General features: G+C 43.7%; 3 protein-coding genes across 3 annotated transcripts in view; 2 read left to right on the forward strand and 1 right to left on the reverse strand.

Moving 5' to 3' along the window:
• mynn (myoneurin) overlaps positions 1-1,576 on the forward strand; it is a 6,775-nt gene extending 5,199 nt beyond the window's left edge. Inside the window, 3 exon segments of the mRNA XM_053342810.1 lie at positions 8-133; positions 1,123-1,358; positions 1,360-1,576. Coding sequence (XP_053198785.1) covers positions 8-133; positions 1,123-1,358; positions 1,360-1,536 — 539 coding nt within the window. The 3' untranslated portion in view covers positions 1,537-1,576.
• A 4,683-nt stretch (positions 1,577-6,259) lies between these two features.
• On the forward strand, positions 6,260-11,023 carry lrrc34 (leucine rich repeat containing 34). Its single transcript, XM_053342811.1, has 10 exons — positions 6,260-6,366; positions 7,021-7,133; positions 7,218-7,282; positions 7,403-7,489; positions 7,827-7,955; positions 8,342-8,437; positions 8,636-8,790; positions 9,405-9,560; positions 10,190-10,319; positions 10,760-11,023. The coding sequence occupies exons 1-10, from the start codon at positions 6,260-6,262 to the stop codon at positions 11,021-11,023; spliced, it is 1,302 nt and encodes a 433-aa protein (XP_053198786.1).
• An 886-nt stretch (positions 11,024-11,909) lies between these two features.
• On the reverse strand, positions 11,910-20,287 carry lrrc31 (leucine rich repeat containing 31). The gene is made up of 10 exons (XM_053342812.1): positions 20,275-20,287; positions 18,385-18,594; positions 17,292-17,426; positions 16,575-16,742; positions 15,687-15,851; positions 14,737-14,922; positions 13,736-13,903; positions 13,479-13,643; positions 12,678-12,833; positions 11,910-12,292 (listed from the first exon to the last, which is right to left on the reverse strand). Exons 1-10 carry the CDS (start codon positions 20,285-20,287, stop codon positions 11,910-11,912), a joined length of 1,749 nt encoding a protein of 582 aa, XP_053198787.1.
• Positions 20,288-20,947: the final 660 nt, after the last annotated feature.

A 20,947-nucleotide genomic window follows, 5' to 3' on the forward strand; every position in this document is an offset into this window, starting at 1 on the left:
TGTGTAGAGGGTAACACAGGTGTGCAGTGTCTGCTGTGTGGGAACAGGTTTGCCAGTGTGAAGAACATGATCAAACATCAGGAGAAAGCTCACGCTGATGAAGTACGGCAACACAAGGAGAGAGCCAGAGCCGGTGAGTGTGTGTCTCTGTGTGTGTGTCTGTGTTTGTGTATATCTGTGTGTGTGTGTGTGTCTCTGTGTGTTGTGTGTGTATCTCTATGTGTGTGTCTCTCTGTTACCCCTTTTCCACCAAGCTGGAGCCACTGTTGGTTTGGAGCAGTTGGTGCTAATCCAAGCACCTCTTACGAACCTGTTGCTTTTCCACCGGCAACGAGCCTCATGATTACGTCACTGTATAACGTAGCCAGCGCGCGCCTTTGAAGCACTTCCATGATTCACCAGTGAGAGGCAGCAACGTGGCGCAAGGCATCTAGCCTGCCGGAAACGAAGAAGAAGAAGAAGAAGACGACAGCTCTGGCAAAAGAAATGATAAAGATAGTACTTTTAATCAACAAATCTTTAACTCTCTGTAAATGCCACGCTAGTTAGCTAATGAACGTTAACCCCGCTAGCCAGCTAATGAACGTTAACCCCGCTAGCCAGCTAATAAACGTTAACCCCGCTAGCCGGCTAATAAACGTTAGCCCCGCTAGCCGGCTAATAAACGCTAACCTCGCTAGCCGGCTAATACACGTTAGCCCTGCTAGCCGGCTAATAAACGCTAACCTCGCTAGCCGGCTAATAAACGTTAGCCCTGCTAGTCTGCTAATAAACGCTAACCTCGCTAGCTGGCTAATAAAAGTTAGCCCCGCCCCCAGCCCGCTGACGTAATCGGTTCTTGATTTAGACCAGTGAAGAGTTGGTGCTTGCTGAGGCTCCGAGCTGGAGCTTTGGCGGTGGAAAAGCAAAGAACCGGTGCTTAGTCAGGCTCTGGCTCCGAACCAGCACCAGCTAGGTAGAAAAGGGGTATATGTGTGTGTGTGTGTGTATGTGTGTGTGTGTATCTCTGTGTGTATCTCTGTGTGTATCTCTGTGTTGTGTGCGTGTGTTCCCGTGTTCCAGTGTGTGTATCTCTCTGTGTGTGTTTATATGTGTGTACCTCTCTCTCTCTCTCTCTCTCAGTGGTCCTCTTGGCCTCCAGTCATCCGATGGCCTTCGTCCAGAGTAAACTCTCCCAGGAGAACAAAGGTCTGCTCTCCATCCCCGAAGGCGAGCCTCACAACCCAGAACCGATGACCCCTAACCCCAAATCCTCCGACCCGTCCTCCCACATCACCTCCGACGCCACCAACGCCTCCACCAGCACCTCCTCCATCATCCGGGACTTGAAGGCGGAGCCGAGCCACGAGCCGATCAGCGGCGGGCGGCGGCGACCAGGTTTCCTTCGAGGCGGACCAGGACCAGCAGACCATCAACTCGGACACGCTGCACGCTCTGGTGGAGCAGCTGCGGCCGCCTCCTTCCCCCGCTCAGAGCCTGGAGCAGATCGTCATCATCAGGACGGTCGACAACGAGCACGGCCAGCAGCAGCAGTAGTAGTAGTGATGAGGCGTTCGAGGGAGAGAGAAAAAAAAAAGAAAAAGCAGCGTCAGAGTTGAGACGTCGCTCCAGTTAGAGAACGTCTAAACGTCACAGTCAGAGTTACACTTCCTGTCGTCCTCCCCATCTCTCTTTTGACTGTTCCTTCCTTCCTTCCTTCCTTCCTTCCTCTCTCCTTAGTCCTTTCCTTCCTTTCCTCCTTCCTTCTTCCCTTCCGTCCTCCTTTCCTTCCTTCCTCCTTTCCTTCCTTACTCCCTTCCTTCCTCCTTTCCTTCCTTACTCCCTTCCTTCCTCCTTTCCTCCCTCCCTCCTTAGTCCTTTCCTCCTTTCCTCCCTCCCTCCTTACTCCTTTCCTCCCTCTCTCCTTACTCATTTCCTTCCTTTCCTCCTTCCCTTCCTTTCCTCCCTCCTTACTCCCTTCTTCCTTTCCTCCCTCCCTCCTTTCCTTCCTCTCTCCTTACTCCTTTTCCCCTTCCTTCCTTCCTTCCTTACTCCCTTCCTTCCTCCTTTCCCCCTCCCTCCTTTCCTTCCTCTCTCCTTACTCCTTTCCTTCCTTTCCTCCTTCCGTCTCTCCTTACTTCCTTCCTCCCTCCCTCCTTACTCCTTTCCTTCCTTTCTCCCTTCCTTCCTCCTTTCCCCCCTCCCTCCTTTCCTTCCTCTCTCCTTACTCCTTTCCTTCCTTTCCTCCTTCCGTCCCTCCTTACTTCCTCCCTTTCTTCTCTCCTTACTTCCTCCCTCCCTTCCTGCTCTCTGTCCTCTGGAGTCGTTGCTTCCTGTGATTAATAATCAAACACTGTCGAAGAGGTTTTTTTTAGAGGTGAAGTTAGGAAGGAGCGGACTGACTCTGATTTGACTCCCCGAGGAAGAGAAAACGGAAAGAAAGAGTGAAAAGCAAAAAAAAAAGGAAGTTGAATTGTGAATAAGTTTGAATCTGGTTACACACTTGAATATAAAAGAATAGGAAACCATTAAAACTGTTGATTCCAGCTTCATTTAAATCAAAGTGGGGGTCATTTTTTTTATTTTTTTTTATTTTTTTCTTCTCTTTAATCTTTAATTCTTCTCATTTATCTGGAAATGCTCTCATGAATTTTGTCTTTTTATTTTTTTTTTAATTCTCTTGTTTCTGTTTCTGTTCTTTTAAAGCTGTTCTCAGATCAGATCAGTCGGTGCGGTGATAAAAACATCAAACCAGTCCTCCCAGTTATTTAAAATGTGTTTTAGCTCCTTCCTTCCTTCCTTCCTTCCTTCCTTTCTTCCTTCCTTCCTTCATTCCTTCTGTCATTCCTTCCTCCCTCCCTTCCTTCCGTCCCTTCCTTCATTCCTTCTGTCATTCCTTCTTTCCTTCCTTCCTCCCTCCCTTCCTTCCTCCCTTTCTTTCCTTTATTCCTTCCTCCCTCCCTCCCCCCTCCCTCTCTTCCTTCCTTCCTTCCTTCCTCCCTCTGTCCCTCCCTTCCTTCCTTTTCCCCTTCATTTATTCCTTCCTCCCTCCCTTCCTTCCTTTTCCCCTTCATTTATTCCTTCCTCCCTCCCTGCCTTCCTTCTTCCCTTTCTTTATTCCTTCCTCCCTCCCTTCCTTCCTTCCTTCATTCCTTCTGTCATTCCTTCCTTCCTCCCTTCCTTCCTTTTATTCCTTCCTTCCTCCCTCCCTCCCTTCCTTCTTCCCTTTCTTTATTCCTTCCTCCCTCCCTTCCTTCCTTCCTTCATTCCTTCTGTCATTCCTTCCTTCCTCCCTCCCTTCCTTTATTCCTTCTTCCCTCCCTCCCTCCCTCCCTCCCTTCCTTCCTTCCTTCCTCCTGGAAGAGGAAGAGGAGGTTTCTCTCTGTTTAACAGCCTTAAAAGTAAAATTAGACAGAGAGAGAGAGAGAGAGAGAGAGAGAGAGAGAGCAGCTGAGTGAGTCTGTGAATTAACTTTTTAAATTTTCTTCTTTTTTCATATATATATATATTTACTTTATTGTCATCATTTCCTTTTATACACCTTATCTTGTTACATAGTGATGACAACCAGGAAGGAAGGAAGGAAAGGAGGGAGGAAGGAAGAAAGAAGGAAGGAAAGGGGAGGGAAGAAGGAAGGAAAGGAGCGAGGAAGGAAGGGAAGAAGAAAAGGAGAGAGGGAGGGAAGAAGGAAGGAAAGGAGGAAAGAAAGAAGGAAGGGAGGACAGAGGAAAGAAAAACCGATACGACATAATAACAGTTAATATTAATATAGTAATTAAAATAAATCCATAACAGTATTAACATTACATTAATTATTATTACAGTATGTTGTAGTCATTTTTAAATTCATAGAAATTTTAGTTTAACAAGTTTTCATAGTTTAACTGAGATTCTGAACATTCTGAGTTTTTCAAAATAAAATACCATAAAAGAAAGGGAAGAAAAAAGACGTTATAATCTGATTTTTTCACGGTGGTTTGGCCGCACCGCCTCATGTGCTCTGACTACAGTCTATAAAACTATAAAAGTCTCAATATGTTTGAATATCTGCTTGAAAAGGTGAAAATTAAACCAGTAAAATGTTGAAATCTCTCTTTTTTTCTTTTTTTTTAATTCACACTGAGCTTCAGTTTAAATACTAGAAACCTGCTCTGCTCTTCCACTGATGACTTTTAACCCTTTATTGGGCAAATAATTATATTTGGTAACTTCTGTAAATATCCCAAAATATCCTTCCTTCCTTCCTTCCTTCCTTTCTTTCCTTCCTTCCTTCCTTCCTTTCCTTCCTCCCTGCCTTCTTTCTTCCCTTCCTCTTTTCCTTTCTCCCTCCCTCGTTCCTTATTTCCTCCGTCCTTCCTTCCTTCCATCTGTCCTTCCTCCCTCTCTCCTTCTCTCCTCCTGTCCTTCTTTCCTTCCTCCGTCCTTCCTTCCTTCTTTTCCTTACTTCCATCTGTTCTTCCTCCCTCCCTCCTTCTCTCCTCCTTCTCTCCTCCCTTCCTTCTTTCCTTCCTCCATCCCACTTTCTCCTCCCTGCCTTCTTTCTTCCCTTCCTCCCTCCCTCCTTCTCTTTCTTTCCTCCCCCCTACCTTCCTTCCTTCCTTCTTTCCTCCGTCCTTCCTTCCTTCTTTTCCTTCCTTCCATCTGTCCTTCCTCCCTCCCTCCTTCTCTCCTCCCTTCCTTCTTTCCTTCCTCCATCCGACTTTCTTCTTCCTTCCTTCTTTCTTCCCTTCCTCCCTCCCTCCTTCTCTTTCTTTCCTCCCCCCTACCTTCCTTCCTTCCTTCTTTCCTCTGTCCTTCCTTCCTTCTTTTCCTTCCTTCCATCTGTCCTTCCTCCCTCCCTCCTTCTCTCCTCCCTTCCTTCTTTCCTTCCTCCATCCGACTTTCTTCTTCCTTCCTTCTTTCTTCCCTTCCTCCCTCCCTCCTTCTTTCTTTCCTCCCCCCTACCTTCCTTCCTTACTTCTTTCCTCTGTCCTTCCTTCCTTTTCTTCCTCCCTCCATCCTTCCTCCCTTCCTTCATTCCTTCCTTTCAATGAGTGTCCTATAAAGGGTTAAATGATAGAAACCTGCTCTGCTCTTCCACTGATGACTTTTATTCTGAAAATCTACTTTACCAAAATAAAATAAAACACATATATATATAACATCATTTTGCTCTCTGACGCTGAAGTATGACTGGAGTTCATCGTCTGCTAAGTGATTGTTCTGCAGCTCTGATGGGCTGAATAATTAATGTTTTAATAAAGTAATGTAGTTTATATTTAGGAGCTTAGTTATTATTATCACCGTGAGATATATGAGTCAGTTCTTATTTATCACACAAAAAAAGGTGTTTTGACATGTGACGTAAAACACAGCCATGTTAATGCAAACTCAGCTTCTTTTGTTTCTGTGTAAAATAGTTTGTTGGGTTTTTTTTAAAGCAGCTGTTTCAGGTTTTAGCAGAAAACTGTTTGATCCACTTGAAAGTTTAGAAATGTTTGTTTGTTTTTTTTGTTACATGTATTTTTTTTTTTTTCTTTCTGGTGTTTTTTTTATTTTTATTTTATTTTATAATTTTAGAGAAAATGTCAGCATTACTTGTACAGAAATGTGAATTACATAAATACATTCACTACTGTATACAAACTGTACACCAGGAAAATAAAAGTAAAGATAAAAAGGGACAATCAGCTGCGTGTGTGTGTGTGTGTGTGTGTGTGTGTGTGTGTGTGTGTGTGTGTCAGTGAATTATATGAAGGTTGAGAATTGATTGATTATTGATTATTCTTTTAAAATATATCTTTTCTCTCAGTGTCTGTTTGTATTTTCGGTTTAAAAACAATTTTGCAAATATATTTCTGTTTAAAACTCATCATATATAGTTAAAATAATGCAGGAAGTACTTACTTGACTTACACCAGCAGACATTAAAGGGGTTAAAGCTGCATCTGCATGTTGAGAACAAACATAAAGAACAGAAAAACATTTTAATGCTCAGTTTCAGCACAGAAATAAGGTTTGAAAATATAAATATTTAAAATTATAAAGAAATAAAGAAGGGTTAGGGTTAGTTATAATAAATATATATGTGAGAAATTAACAATTCTTAACAATTAATTATGTGTATTTTTTTAATTAAATATAAAAATAAACACTAACCATATAAATTAACAATATACTCTTAATTATTCCTCTTTTATTTTGGTAAATAGGTAAATAAGTATAAACTACTCCTGAGTCCTGACGTCATTCTCGTCTCTGTCTTGGTTACCAAGGCAACACTCTAACAGCAGCGTTAAAGATGGCGGGTCAGAGTATTTCAGAGGTTTACTCTGATGTCTGCGCTCAGCATCAGATTAAAATAAACCCGCACGTCTCTGAAGTTTTACAGAAGACGAAAATAACTGAGTAAGTGTTTAAATGTGAATTAAAGTTATTAAAAGTTAAAGATTTTAGCCGTTAGCTGTTGGAGCTAATGATGCGTTCAGGTGCCGTTAATAAAATCTAGTTTTTCTGCGTTTATTTTTATTAGTAGTAGTAGCAGTAGTAGTAGAAGGAGGATTATTATGTGTATTAGTACTTTTATTTTTATTTATTTTATATTACTGTAACAATAAACTGTACTCAAGTAATAAATTAAAAGTACTACTTCCAAATCTACAATTTCCTAATTTTCAGAGTGTTGCTTTCCCAGCAAACATTAAATCAAAAATAATGATGACAAATATAGTAAGCTTTAAATTAAGACAATAATTTAAATTATTCTGTTAAATATAAATGTCCATATCCTATCAATCAGTATTTATTTGAATATACAGTTAATTACATTTGGTTTTATATCTTTAGGAGATACATATCAGAGCACTAATCTATGTATTATATTGCCAGATGTCTATTTTTTCTTCAATAATTCATCAATAAAAGCATTTGCCAAGTGAAATGATACAAGAAAATAATCACAGCAGCTTCACTCAACAAAAGCATCTCAAATCTGCTATTAGGTGTATAAAACTGCAGTTATTTGATCATAAAATCTGTTTAATTGTGTTATATATTTGTCAGGAACGTCACTTTAAACTTATGTGGGAGCGACAGACTGAGACACATCCAGAGACTCAATGATGACGATGTCCTCGCTCTCACTAAATGTCTGAGAGACAACACGAGTGTGACGGGTGAGCAGTCAGATTCAGATTCAGGTGAAGACTTTAGTCCCAGTTTTACACTTTTTAAATATTAATAATGTTTTATATCATCAGGACTTGATTTGAGATACAATAACATAACAGATGAGGGCGCCAAACACCTCGCTGACCTCTTACAGGTAAGCAGATAACAGAGGATATAAAAACACTTCTTCCAAACTCTCTATGGTGCTTTTTATTGTTTAATATTCTTTATGATACAGTTTAATTTGTTATTTGTTATTATTTTCTCTGAGCAGGAAGAAAACTCAGCTCTGAACTCTCTGGATCTGACGTTTAATGACATCCTGACAGACGGAGCTGAAGTCCTTGCCAAGAGCCTCCAGGTTTATATCACACACACACACACACACACACACACACACACACACACACACACACACACACACACACATACACACACACGTCACACACACACACACACACACACACACACACACACACACACACACAAAGTATTATTATAGTATCATACGGAAAGTACATATATTGGCTCCTGTAGAAACACTAAAGGAATATTACAAAGATATATGATTGCATTTTGATTTATTAGTCCGAACACACACACACACACACACACACAGCTTCTACTACTATTTTAACCTTGTTTTCTACTCTAACTTTTTTATTTTATTTATTTATTTATGTATTTTTACTCTGCAGGGGAACAGCAGCTTGTTGTCTCTCAGGCTTTCAGGTAATAAGATCGGGAACAACGGGGCGATGCACCTGGCCAGCATGCTGCAGGTTAATAACACACTGCAGGAGCTGCAGCTGGCCGACTGTGACCTGGTAACACACACACACACACACACACACACACACAGGAAAACATAGACATAGACATACAGATACACACACACACATAGACATAGACATACAGATACACACACATGCACACACACACGGACGGATGGACAGACACACATATACACGCATGCATGCACACACAGACATAAAGACACACACACAGACACATATGCACATAGACATAGACATATAGATACACACAGACACACACACACATAGACATAGACATATAGATACACACAGACACACACACACACACACACACACACATAGACATAGACATATAGATACACACAGACACACACACACACACACACACACACACACACACACACAGGAAATAAAGCTGAGTGTTTCTGACCCTTCAGGCCACTCAGAGTGTGATAGCGCTCATCATCGTGATGAAGAGCAATGAGAGTCTTCGCTCTGTTGATATCAGCCGACCGCTGCTGTTTAGTCACCAGGTACAAACACACCGAGCGTCTTAATCATGTTTATTACAATTAAAATACACAAAATGAATCCGTTTTTTTTTTAAATTTTCATCACGATTAATTGACATGAGCAAGATTAAGTTGATTAGAGTTACTAAATGTTGGTTTCGATTATTTTTGGATTAATTGCCCAGCCCTAATGTGTGTGTGTGTGTGTGTGTGTTTCAGGAGGAGTGGGCGGTGCACCTGTCAGAGACGCTGGTGATGAACAGCAGCTTGGTGGAGCTCCACCTGGGGAAGATGGGGCTGACGGACACCGGCATGGAGAGACTGACTGAAGGCCTGCAGGTCAACCACAGCCTGCGTTACCTGGACCTGCGCTGGTAGGAACCACAGACTGTATAAAAGAAATGGACGTAACATCCGTGACGTCACCCATTGGTTTGTGGACTGCTGCTCGGAAGCCAATAGTTTCTAATCTAGGCAGCGCCATCTTGAAAATTTCAGGTGCATGCTGGGAAAAATAAAAACATGGATTCCACTTATATGGGCATGAGGCGGGGCCATGGGCGGAGCGGGGGAGGTTGCTATGGTTACGAGGGCTACATCTTGAGGACATTGGTCAATCAACCTGTCAATCAGGACATAGCCACACCCTAATGCATACCCTGCTTTATCGTCACATATATAGTCAGGGAGGCCAAAATGTCCCAAATGAACATCATACTGCATTGAAGAAGGCTTTAAACTAGCGATTGAGACCATAAACACATTTTGAAAACGTTTACTGAGGTTAGAAATCAAGTGAAAAGTTGGTGAATTCTCCATTGACTTGTATAGAGACGGTCGCCCCCTGGTGGCCTTTTGATAGAATGCAGCTCTAAGTTACTTCCTGGTTGGCCTCATTTCAGAGGACAGGAACTAACTGCCTGGTAGAGAGATTCCTTCTGATCCTGTTTGCTCAGCTTCCTGTTGATCTCGTCTGGTTTGTCTGCAGTAACCGGGTCACTCGGGACGGAGCGCGCCATCTTGCCGAAGTGCTGAAGAAGAACCCGACTCTGGAGGTCATCAATCTGTCGGCCAATCGCATTGAGGATGAAGGAGCCGCGTACCTGAGCGAGGCTGTGATGTCATCAGGCTGCGTCCTCAGAGAGTGAGTCCAACACAGTCTGAACATTATGATTATTAATACTTTAACCTTCCTGTCGTTCTCCCGGGTCAAATTGACCCCGTCTGTTTTGACTGTTCTTTCTTTCTTTCTTTCCTACCTTCCTTCCTTCCTCTTTCTCTCTTTCTTTCCTCCTTTCCTTCCTTCTTCTTTTCCTTTCCCCCTCCCTCCCTCCTCTTTCTTTCCTTCCTCCCTTCCTCCATCCCCCTTTCTTCCTTCCTTCGTCCCTCTTTCTTTCCTCCCCTTACCTTCCTCCCTCCTCTCTTTCTTTCCTCCCCCCTACCTTCCTCCCTTCCTTCTTCCTTCTGTCCTTCTTCCCTCCCTTCCTCTCCTCCCTCCCACCTTCCTTCCTTCCTCCCTCTCTCCCTCCCACCTTCCTTTCTTTCTTCCTTCCTTCTTGCCTCCCTCCATTCCTTCCTTCTTTCTTTCCTCCCTACCACCTTCCTTCCTTTCTTCCTCCCTCCTTTCCTTCCTTCTTCCTTCCTTCCTTCCTTCCTTCATCCCTTCCTTCCTTCCTTCCTTCCTTGACTTGAGGACAACAGGAGGGATTTCTCCTGTTTTACAAAGATTTTGGATCAGCTGTAACGTTCAAACCCTGTTTCTGTGTCCGTCAGACTTTCTGTGTGCAGTAACAACATCAGGACTGAGGGTCTGCTGTGTTTGGCTCAGGCTCTGAAAGCTAACAACACACCTCTTACACACATTTACATCTGGGGAAACCACCTGGAGGAGCCGGTGTGCCAGGTAACACACACACACACACACACACACACACACACACACACACACACACACACACACACACACACACACACACACACACACACACACACACACACTTAAAAGTGGATGTAAAATGAAGTTAATTGAACTTCTTTTGTGTTTTAGTATCAGACTGATAAGATAACCTCTGCTTCCTGTCAGGCCTTTAAACAGCTGATCTCTCCTTCCTGTCAGGCCTTTAAACAGCTGATCTCTCCTTCCTGTCAGGCCTTTAAACAGCTGATCTCCTTCCTGTCAGGCCTTTAAACAGCTGATCTCTGCTTCCTGTCAGGCCTTTAAACAGCTGATCTCTGCTTCCTGTTAGGCCTTTAAACAGCTGATCTCCTTCCTGTCAGGCCTTTAAACAGCTGATCTCTGCTTCCTGTCAGGCCTTTAAACAGCTGATCTCTGCTTCCTGTCAGGCCTTTAAACAGCTGATCTCCAGCGGCCGCCTGCTGCCGGAGCAGACGGACGTCAGTGCGTACGAAGTGGACGGTCACGTGTTTCTGGCCGAAGTCTTCAACAGTCTGAGGAGAAACTTTTACGGCTCAGAGAAACGCGGCGACTCTCTAAACGCTGTAATGATCCATGCGGTCCGCCATGACGCCGCCTCTCTTCCTCCTCCTCCTCTTCCTCCTCCTCCTCCTCACATCCAGCAGCCGCTCGCTCCTCTGCAGGCCTGCTAGGCTCACTAACCTCAAAACCTTCTCACTCACATCACTTTCCCAGCAGCTTGAGACAAAAACTAAAATACACAGAAAAAAATATGAAGAAGTTGTTTTTATAGCTTCTCTTCCTTCCTTCCATTTGTCCTTCCTTCTTTCCTTACTGTCTTCTTTTCCTTCCTTCCTTCCTTCCTTCCTTCCTCCTTTCCTTCCTCCCTTCCTTCTTTCCTCTGTCCTTCTTCCCTTCCTGCTTTCCTCCCTCCCTCCCTCCTCCCTTCCTTCCTTCCTCTGTCATTCTTCCCTTCCTTCCTCTCTTCCTTCTTTCCTCCCTCCCACCTTCCTTCTTTCCTCTGTCCTTCTTCCCTTCCTTCCTCTCTTCCTTCTTTCCTCCCTCCTACCTTCCTTCTTTCCTCTGTCCTTACAGCTGGAAATAATCAAATAAACCATCTCACTCACATCAGTATCCCAGCAGTTAAAATACACAGAAATGTTAAAATAATAAGAAGAAAAAGTTGTTTTTCAAGCTGGAAATAATAAAATAAACCTTCTGAACAATAAACTGTCGCCTCTGATATTTATTTTTAATTATAGTTGATTCCAAACTTCATTTTATTTACATTATTTACATGTATAGTGCAAATATTTAAGGTTGAATACGTACAAACATACATGAGACAGTTCAAGTATTTCATTAATTACACCTGAGATGATCAAATATTGTTCATTAACTTCAAATGAAACTGTATCTGTGTTATAATTTGATCATATATATATAACCCTAATCCAATTAAGACCTAAAGAAGTGAACTCCAGTCAATTTAAGTCATTATTTTAACTACAACATTGGGACTCTTGGATTAGATTATTATAAAATCAGTCAAATATTTAGAAGTGTATTTTTGGACCTCTACTCCTCAGGCTGACTCTCCTCTGTGCTCTCCTGATTGATCAGCTTACTCGATGACATCACACCCTTGCAGTCCCACTCCAGCAGCACGCTCGTCTTCCTCAGCCGATGCTTCAGCTGCTGCCGCTCCTGCATGCTGCTGCTCCACCGCTGCAGGGCCAGCCGGGTCAGCGCCGGCAGCCTCGGCACAGCGGAGAGCAGAGCCGGCAGCCAGGCGGAGCACGGGGCCGAGGTCAAAGGTCGCAGGCTCAGGTCAACTTCCTGCAGAGAGCTCAGACCTCCGGCTGAGAACAGCGAGGACCAGCCGTCGTCACACACCGAGCCGTTATAGGACAGATCCAAAACACGGAGAGAGGAGAGAGAGCCGCGTCTGCACGCTGCAGCTGAGAGGAGGATGAGAGGAAGAGAGGATGAGAGGAGGAGAGGAGGAGAGGATGAAGAGAAGATGAAGAGGATGAAGAGAAGACGAAGAGAGGATGAAGAGAAGATGAGATGATGAAGACATGATGAAGAGAAGAGGAAGAGAGGATGAAGAGAAGATGAAGAGGAAGAGAGGATGAAGAGAAGATGAGAGGATGAAGAGAAGATGAGAGGATGAAGAGAAGATGAAGAGGATGAAGAGAAGATGAAGAGGATCAAGAGAAGATGAAGAGATGATGGAGAGGATGAAGCGAAGATGAAGAGAAGATGAAGAGAGGATGAAGAGAAGACAAAGAGAAGATGAAGAGAAGGTGCATGTGTGTGTGTGTGTGCATGTGTGCGTGTTACCTAGGTGACGGAGGTCATCAGTAGTGAGGTCACAGCTGCAGAGGCGGAGCTCCTGGATGATTGACGGCTGCAGAGCATCAAGCAGCAACGCTAAGCGACCGCTGACGACTTTACACCAGGAAACGTCCACGCTGCGGAGGAACGGAGCGGCCAGAGCTGACAGAGACACAAGAGATGCTTTACTCTGATTAAGGAAGCTAGACTCATTTAAAATATATTATTATTATTATTTTAATGGATTCACAGTTATTGATTTTTTGTTAAATCATGATGTGACGTGCAGACACTTTAACAATCAGCTGATTGTCAGACTGAGCGTCAAACTCAATCAGCCAGCTGATGGTGATGTAACTAACTGCAGGTCAGGTAGCATCAGCTGGCATTGATAGGTGAAGAGCTGTAAGGGACAGTCGCTCTTTTTGGTTTTAGTAGTCATACGTTTTTTGAGAAGAGGAAGAAATGAGGAAGAGAAGAAGAGAAGAGGAAGAGAAAAAGAAGAGATGATGAAGAGAAGAGGAAGATGGAGAAGAGGAAGATGGAGAAGAGGAAGAGAGGATGAAGAGATGATGAAGAGAAGACGAAGAGAAGACAAAGAAGATGAAGAGATGAGGAAGAGAAGATGAAGAGATGACAAAGAGATTATGAAGAGATGACGAAGAGACGAAGAAGAGAAGATGAAGAGAAGGTGAAGAGGATGAAGAGAAGCCTGATTTTTTCTGTCCTTTAATCTGAAGTTAATCTGCTCCCTCTTCATCTGTTTAGACTTGTAATACCAGTAATGAATATTCTGTGTGTTTGTACCGAGAGCAGTGAAGGATTCCTCCGTCAGGCTGCAGCTGTTGAGCGGCAGCCGTCTGATCTGTGTCAGAGGGAGAGCGGAGACCAGCGGGTGGATCACAGCTCCCGCCTCCTTATTGGACGACATGTCGAGCTCCGTCAGCGCCGTCAGAGAGGGAAGCACCTGGACTGGAGACAGAGACAGTCACATGATCAGCACCACCGCCGTCGCCATAGGTTACCGGCTGATGCTCTGAGGTCAGGTCAGATTAAAGTCTCACTCAGAGCGTCGAGGTCGGCCGCTGTGAGGCAGCAGAGGTGCAGGTCCAGGCTCTCCAGGTGTGTGAGGTGAGACAGGTGAGCGGTGAGGCGGCTCAGACCTCCAGAGAGAGTTTTATTACAGGAAAGATCCAACTCTCTCATGGAGGGGAGGTAACGGAGCGAACCACCTGCAGGACAATGAGGGGGGGGGGGGGGGGGAGGAGGGAAGAAGGAAGGAAGGATGGAAGGAAGGAGGGAAGGAGGAGATGAAGAACGAGATGCATTTTTAAACCAGACATGATAAACCAGGGGTGTCAAACATGCGGCCCGTGGGCCAGAACTGGCCCGCCGAAGGGTGCGATACGGCCCACTTTCCTTTCTGTGTTCTTTTCCTTCCTTCCTTCTGTCCTTCCTTCCTTTCTTCCTTCTGTCCTTCCTTCCTCCCTACCTTCCTGTTTTCCTTTCTTCATTTGTTTGTTCCTTCCTTCCTTCCTTCCATCTGTCCTTCCTTCCTTTTGACTCTTTCCCACCTTTCTTCCTTCTGTCCTTCCTTCCTTTCTTCCTTCTGTCCTTCCTTCCTCCCTACCTTCCTGTTTTCCTTTCTTCATTTGTTAGTTCCTTCCTTCCTTCCTTCCTTCCATCTGTCCTTCCTTCCTTTTGACTGTCTTTCCTACCTTTCTTCTTTCTGTTCTTCCTTCCTTCCTTCCTCGGTTTCTTCCATCTGTCCTTCCTTCTTTCCTTCCCTCCTTCTGTCTGTCCTTCCTACCTTTCTTCCCTCTTTCCTTTTGTCTGTCTTTCCTTCCTTCCCTTCTTATTTCCTTCCTTCCTTCCCTCCATCTTTTTAATGGTCCGGCCCACATCAGATCAAATCGGTCTGTATGTGGCCGTTGAATAAAAATGAGTTTGACACCTGTGTGATAAACTAATAAACTGAGTCACAGTTTCCCTAAAGGTGATATATTTATTTTATATAGCAGTCTAAAATCTAAATATACTCAGTTTGCTTTCAGGTTTGTGGTACCGAGAGCGTCGAGGCTGTCGGCCGTCAGACTGCAGCCCTGAAGCCGCAGCGTGCTGAGCGACGAGGCGTGAGACAGAGAAGAGGTGAGCTCCCTGAAACCTCCGACGCCTTCCACTTCCTGGCAGAGCCGAGGGTTACAGGAAACGTCCAGAACACAGAGAGTAGAGAGAGCAGACACCATTCCTCCTGAGAGAGAAGAAGAGAAGAAGAGAAGAAGATACAAAGATATGGATCAGTCTTAAAAGCAGCATCAGGCAAAATGTACATTTAGTTGTGAAAAAAGAAAAAGAAAGAAAGAAAATGGAGGAAGAAAGAGGAGAGAGAGAAGAGGAAGAAAGGGGAGAGAAAAAGAAAGAAAGAAAGAAAGAAAGAAAGAAAAGGAGGAAGAAAGAGGAGAGAAGGGAAAGAAAGAAAGAAAGAAAGAAAAAGGAGAAAGAAAGAAAGAAATAGAGGAAGAGAGAGAAAGAAAGAATGAAAGAAAGAAAGGAGGAAGAAAGAGGAGAGAGAAGAGAGGAGAGAGAAAGAGAAATAAAGAAAGAGGAGAGAAAGAAAGAAAGAAAGAAAAAGGAGAGAGAAGAGAAAGAAAGAATGAAAGAAGGAGGAGAGAAAGAGGAGAGAGAAGAGAAAGAGAAAGAAAGAAAGAAAGAAAGAGGAGAGAGAAGAGAAAGAAAGAAAGATAGAGAGAGAAAGAAAAAGGCCGAAGAAAGAGGAAAGAAGAGAAAGAAAGATAGAAGTTTATTTTCACATTTTAACCCTTTAAATTTAAACTAACCCACATGGACACTAATAAAAACCTCACTGACCCTCATACATGCTGTTCTGTTGCATTCTGGGAAATGTAGGAAATGACTTCCTGGAATAAAACTACATCATCCAGACTGTCTCCTCCTCTCTTTCTCTCTCTTGGTTAGATATTAGATAAGTTAGTTAATATGAGTTATGATCGTTACCGAGCGCAGCAGCATCGGCCGCGTTGAGCTGACAGGAAACCAGGTGAAGCTCCCTCAGCGGTGGGTGAAGATTACCCAGAAGGCCTTGCAAAGCGCCGTCTCCAACGCCGCCGTTATAGGACAAATCCAGGACATCCAACAGAGGGACGCAACCGAGAGCCTCACCTAAAAACACACACACACACACAGACAGACATAAAGACACACACACACACACACACACACACAGACATAAACACACACACACACACACACACACACACACACACACACACACACTTTTGATCAATGGAGGTTTTATATGTTTTTATATGTGTGACATCATTAACCTTCCTGTTTTGACTGTTCCTTCCTTCCTTCCTTCCTTCCTTCCTTCCTCCCTCCTTTCCTTCTTTCTTTCCTTCCTCCCTTCCTTGCTCCCTCTTTTCTTCCTTCGTCCCTCCTTTCCTTCCCTCCCTCCCTCCTTTCTTCCTTCCTCCCTCCTTTCCTTCTTCCTCCCTCCTTTCCTTCTGTCTTTCCTTTCCTCCCTTCTTCCTTCCTCCCTTCCTTCCTCCCTCCTGTTCTTCCTTCCTTCCTCCCTCCTGTTCTTCCTTCCTCCCTCCTTTCCTTCTTTGTTCCTCTCTCCCTTCCTTTCCTCTGTCCTTCCTTCCTTCCTTCCTTCCTTTCCTCCCTTCCTCTTCCCTCCTTTCTTTCTTTGTTCCTCCCTCTCTTCCTTCCTTCTTCCTCCTTTCCTTCCTCCTAGTTTACCTGTAATGTTTCCTCTTTAAACATCTTCTAAACTCCCTAAAGGTGACAGGTGACATATTTAAATTATATATAGCAGTCTAAAACACTAATAATAATGATGATGATGATGATGACGATGATGATGATGATGATGACACTAACCCAGAGCTATGACATCATCGGCGTTCAGCCTACAGCTGCAGAGCTTCAGCGCTTTGATCCCGCCCACCTGCTGCAGGTGAGAGGTCAGCGCTCGCAGACAGCCGCCAATCAGCTCGTTCCAGGAGACGTCCACTTCCTCCAGCCGGGGGAGGAACTGGAGCAACGTCGCTATGGAGACGAAGAGGAAGAGGAAGAGGAAGAGGAAGAGGAGGAAGATTTATATTATTAACGAGCAACTGACTTTTGTGATGCTTGTAATTTTCTGTCTATGTGTGTGTGTGTGTGTGTGTGTAAGAGTGTGTGAGTGTGTCAGTGTGTGTGTGAGTATTTGTGTGAGTATCTGTGTGTGTGTGTGTGTGTGTGTGTGTGTGTCTGTCTGTCTGTCTGTGTGTGTCAGTGTGTGTGTGTGTGTGTGTGTGTGTCTAATTGTCTGTGTGTGTGTCTCTGTGTATGTGCATGTGTCTATGTGTGTGTGTGAGTGTGTGTGTGTCTGTGTGTGTCAGTGTGTGAGTGTGTGTGTGTGTGTGTCAATGTGTGAGTGTGTGTGTGTCTTTGTTTGTCTGTCTGTCTGTATGTGTGTGTATGTATGTGCATGTATGTGCATGTGTGTGCATGTGTGTCTGTGCATGTGTGAGTGTGTGTGTGTGTGTGTGTGTGTGTGTGTGTATGTATGTGTGAGTGTGTGTGTATGTGTGTGTGTGTGTGTGTGTGTCCCACCGAGCTCCAGCAGGTCTGTAGCAGTGAGGTCACAGTGAGCCAAACTGAGATTCTTGCTGTCGGCTTTCTTCCCCAAACGCTGCAGGAAGACACACACTCTGCCCCAACCGATGTCTCGCTCGCTCTCCGCTGGATCTGCTGAGGAACACACACACACACACACACACACACACACACACACACACACACACACACACACACACACACACACACACACACACACACACACACACACACACCGGACTACTGACACTTTTCATTAAGATATCAGACTTATTCCAACTCCTTTTCTTCCCTCCTTTCCTTCTTCCCTTCTTTCCTTTCCTCCCTTCCTTCCTCCCTCCCTCCCTCTCTTCCACCCTCCTGTCCTTCCTACCTCCTTTAATTCTTTCTTTCTTTCCTCCCTCCCTCCCTCCTTTCCTTCCCTCCATCCCTTCCTTCCTTCCTTCCTCCCTCCCTCCTTTCCTTCTTTCTTTACTTTCCTCCCTTCCTTCCTTCCCTTCTTCTTCCCTCCTTTCCTTCCTTCTTCCTCCCTCCCTTCCTTCCTTCCTTCCTCCCTCCCTCCCGCCTTTCCTTCCTTCCCTTCCTTCCTCCCTCCTTTCCTTCTTTCTTTCCTCTGTCTTTCCTTCCTTCCTTTCCTCCTTCTTCTTCCCTCCTTTCCTTACTTCTTCCTCCCTCCTGTCCTTCTTTCTTCCTTCCTTCTTTCTTTCCTCTATCCTTCCTTCCTTCCTTTCCTCCCTCCCTCCTTTCCTTCCTCCCTTCTTTTCCTTCCTTCTTCCTCCCTCCTGTCCTCCCTTCTTCCTCCCTCCTGTCCTTCCTTCCTTCCTCCCTCCCATCTTCTTCCCTCCTTTCCTCCTTTCTTTCTTCCTCCTTTCCTTCCTCCCTTGACTCGAGTCCAACAGGAGGGTTAATATAAATACTATTGGCTGAGGAGGAAACACTACTGAGCATGTGCAGTAGGAGTAAACCTGGAAGCTGAGCGATTAGTTAAAACTCCACTAACATTTCTACAGTCTGCACCTTTAATGTGAAGCTAAACCTTTACTTTGAAATCTGTAAATGACACAAAACATGTTCCTGCTGATGATGATACCTGCGCCGGCCTTCGTCTCCTCCTTCCTCTCCGTCTCTACTTCCTCACTGATCAGATTCTTCTCTGAGTTGCGGCTCAGTAATCGTCCCAGCGGCTTCCTGTCCGTCGCCGTGCGTTTCCTGCGGATCTGGTTCATGATGAGCTCCAGAGGGGAACGCTTCACCCCCCCGCTGCTGGTGCTGCTGCTGCTGTCCCGCCCCCGCTGACCTTCTGACCAATCAGAGGCAGAGGAGAGGCATGTTATCTCTATTAATGTGATTTTAACATCAATATGTAATATAACATGTTAAATGTTCTTAACCCTTTATTGGGCAAATAATTATATTTGGTAACTTCTGTAAATATCCCAAAATATCCTTCCTTCCTTCCTTCCTTCCTTCCTTCCTTCCTTTCCTCCCTGCCTTCTTTCTTCCCTTCCTCTTTTCCTTTCTCCCTCCCTCGTTCCTTATTTCCTCCATCCTTCCTTCCTTTCCTTCCTTCCATCTGTCCTTCCTCCTTCTCTCCTCCCTTCCTTCTTTCCTTCCTCCGTCCTTCCTTCCTTCCTTTCCTTACTTCCATCTGTTCTTCCTCCCTCCCTCCTTCTCTCCCCCTTCCTTCTTTCCTTCCTCCACCCCCCTTTCTTCTTCCTTCCTTCCTTCCTTCTTTCTTCCCTTCCTCCCTCCCTCCTTCTCTTTCTTTCCTCCCCCCTACCTTCCTTCCTTCCTTCCTTCCTTCCTTCCTCCCTTCCATCCTTCCTTCATTCCTCCCTTCCATCCTCCCTTCCTTTCAATGAGTGTCCTATAAAGGGTTAATTTAACCATTAAACACAGATTAGTCCTTTATGAATGATACAGTTAATAAAAAGTGAGGATTAATTCATGGTTGACTGATGAAAGGATCCATATATAATAAGGATATTTATATGCAATGTGCAGGTTTGTAGGTCTGTGAGTCATTAATTAAACTAAAAATATCCATTAAATGTATCCAACATCCATTTAATAACTGTTTAACTTGTGTTTGAACTTTTTTATAATGTTATATTGTATTTAACTCTCTTTGAATCCCATTTAAATGTCTTATATATTTAGATTTATATATATATATATATATATATATATAAATCTAAATATATATATATTACTTGTATATCTTTTCTGCATGTATTTAATGTTTTATGTAAAACACTTTAAATTGCCTCGTTGTTATAAAGTGTTATAATAAATAACAACACAAGTTCTCACAGTACTGTAACTGAGCAGCTATTTTGTTTACTTTACTTTATTTGACTTTCATTTTAACACACACACACACACACACACACACACACACATATACATATATGTATACATATATGTGTGTGTGTGTGTGTGTGTGTGTGTGTGTGTGTGTGTGTGTGTGTGTGTGTTATATATAGTTTAATAGATTTGAGTCTTTGGAGAAAGAAACCCGTAGCTCCTCTTCTAGCTCCTCCTGCTGACCTGAATGATCTGTGTGTGTGTATTGGAGTGAACTCAGACTGAACCGGTTCATCAATCATTGCTCTTCATGTCTGTTAATATACTGACGAGCTGAACTACACATATACATATATTAATATATTTATATATAAACATATTAATAAACTGTACATAGCCTACTGTCACATTCATGGGTTGCTCTGATGGTTTCTAGTGCTTTTGAACTGAGCTGCATGCAAACTATTATCTCTCTCTCTCTCTCTCTCTCTCTCTCTCTCTACCTCTCTCTCTCTCTCTCTCTCTCTCTACCTACCTACCTCTCTCTCTCTCTCTCTCTACCTACCTACCCCTCTCTCTCTCTCTCTCTCTACCTACCTACCTCTCTCTCTCTCTCTCTCTACCTACCTACCTCTCTCTCTCTCTCTCTCTATCTATCTATCTATAATCTCACCTGTAGACTCCATGTGTCCGTTTGCAGGTTGGAGTTAAACTTGTTGTTATCAGTCAGTCTTCCTCGAGGCGATGAACTTCACGATGTTTGAACGTGACAAAAAAAAAAGGATTTAAAACAAACAAATAAAGCAGAATCCTCCTGTGACGTCACTCCGCGCGTGCTCTCGTTATAAAATCAAGCATTCATTAAATAAATCATCAGCTGTTAAATATCTTTTAACTTTATTTATTCAAAGGAGCTCGCGCGCACCTCTGCTGCTGCTGCTGCTGAGACACCTGGGTGACGTCATGTCCCGTGCTCGTCAGGTGGCTCATCCCGGAAGTGCGACAACAACAAGCAACACCTTCAGTAAACTTTACAATCAGCACTATGAAAACACACTTCAGTGCTTTTATTTAGAAAAGCCTTAAATCAACATGTTAATCTGTGTCAGTGTGTTTAAAGTAAAGTTTACATTTATATTTAATTTGATTTCTTTTTATTCATTTTGGGAGAATTTACCTGCATATTTTTTAAATGTATATCTTTACTTTTTCATTATAAAGTATCTCTGTAATCTCTGGTTCTGATGCATGCTGTAAAATAAACTTAATTAATTTAATTATTATCATTATTAATCTACCTGTTTACATTTTATTTTGAATTTAATAAATGCTAGACTTTGAAACAA

This window comes from Scomber japonicus, chromosome 21 (genome assembly GCF_027409825.1).
Source record: "Scomber japonicus isolate fScoJap1 chromosome 21, fScoJap1.pri, whole genome shotgun sequence".
Taxonomy (NCBI): Eukaryota; Metazoa; Chordata; class Actinopteri; order Scombriformes; family Scombridae; genus Scomber; species Scomber japonicus.

What these genes read in the sequence shown, in the direction of transcription:
- lrrc34 (XM_053342811.1), top strand. Translation starts at nt 6,260, where the DNA reads ATGGCGGGTCAGAGTATTTCAGAGGTTTACTCTGATGTCTGCGCTCAG. An exon ending in TCCTTGCCAAGAGCCTCCAG is followed by an intron (nt 7,490 to 7,826) that starts GTTTATATCACA and finishes TTTACTCTGCAG; the next exon opens with GGGAACAGCAGCTTGTTGTC. An exon ending in TGGAGGAGCCGGTGTGCCAG is followed by an intron (nt 10,320 to 10,759) that starts GTAACACACACA and finishes GCTTCCTGTCAG; the next exon opens with GCCTTTAAACAGCTGATCTC.
- lrrc31 (XM_053342812.1), bottom strand. An exon ending in GGCCGATGCTGCTGCGCTCG is followed by an intron (nt 14,923 to 15,686) that starts GTAACGATCATA and finishes CTTCTCTCTCAG; the next exon opens with GAGGAATGGTGTCTGCTCTC. An exon ending in GGAATCCTTCACTGCTCTCG is followed by an intron (nt 12,834 to 13,478) that starts GTACAAACACAC and finishes TGTCTCTGTCAG; the next exon opens with CTCTGGCCGCTCCGTTCCTC.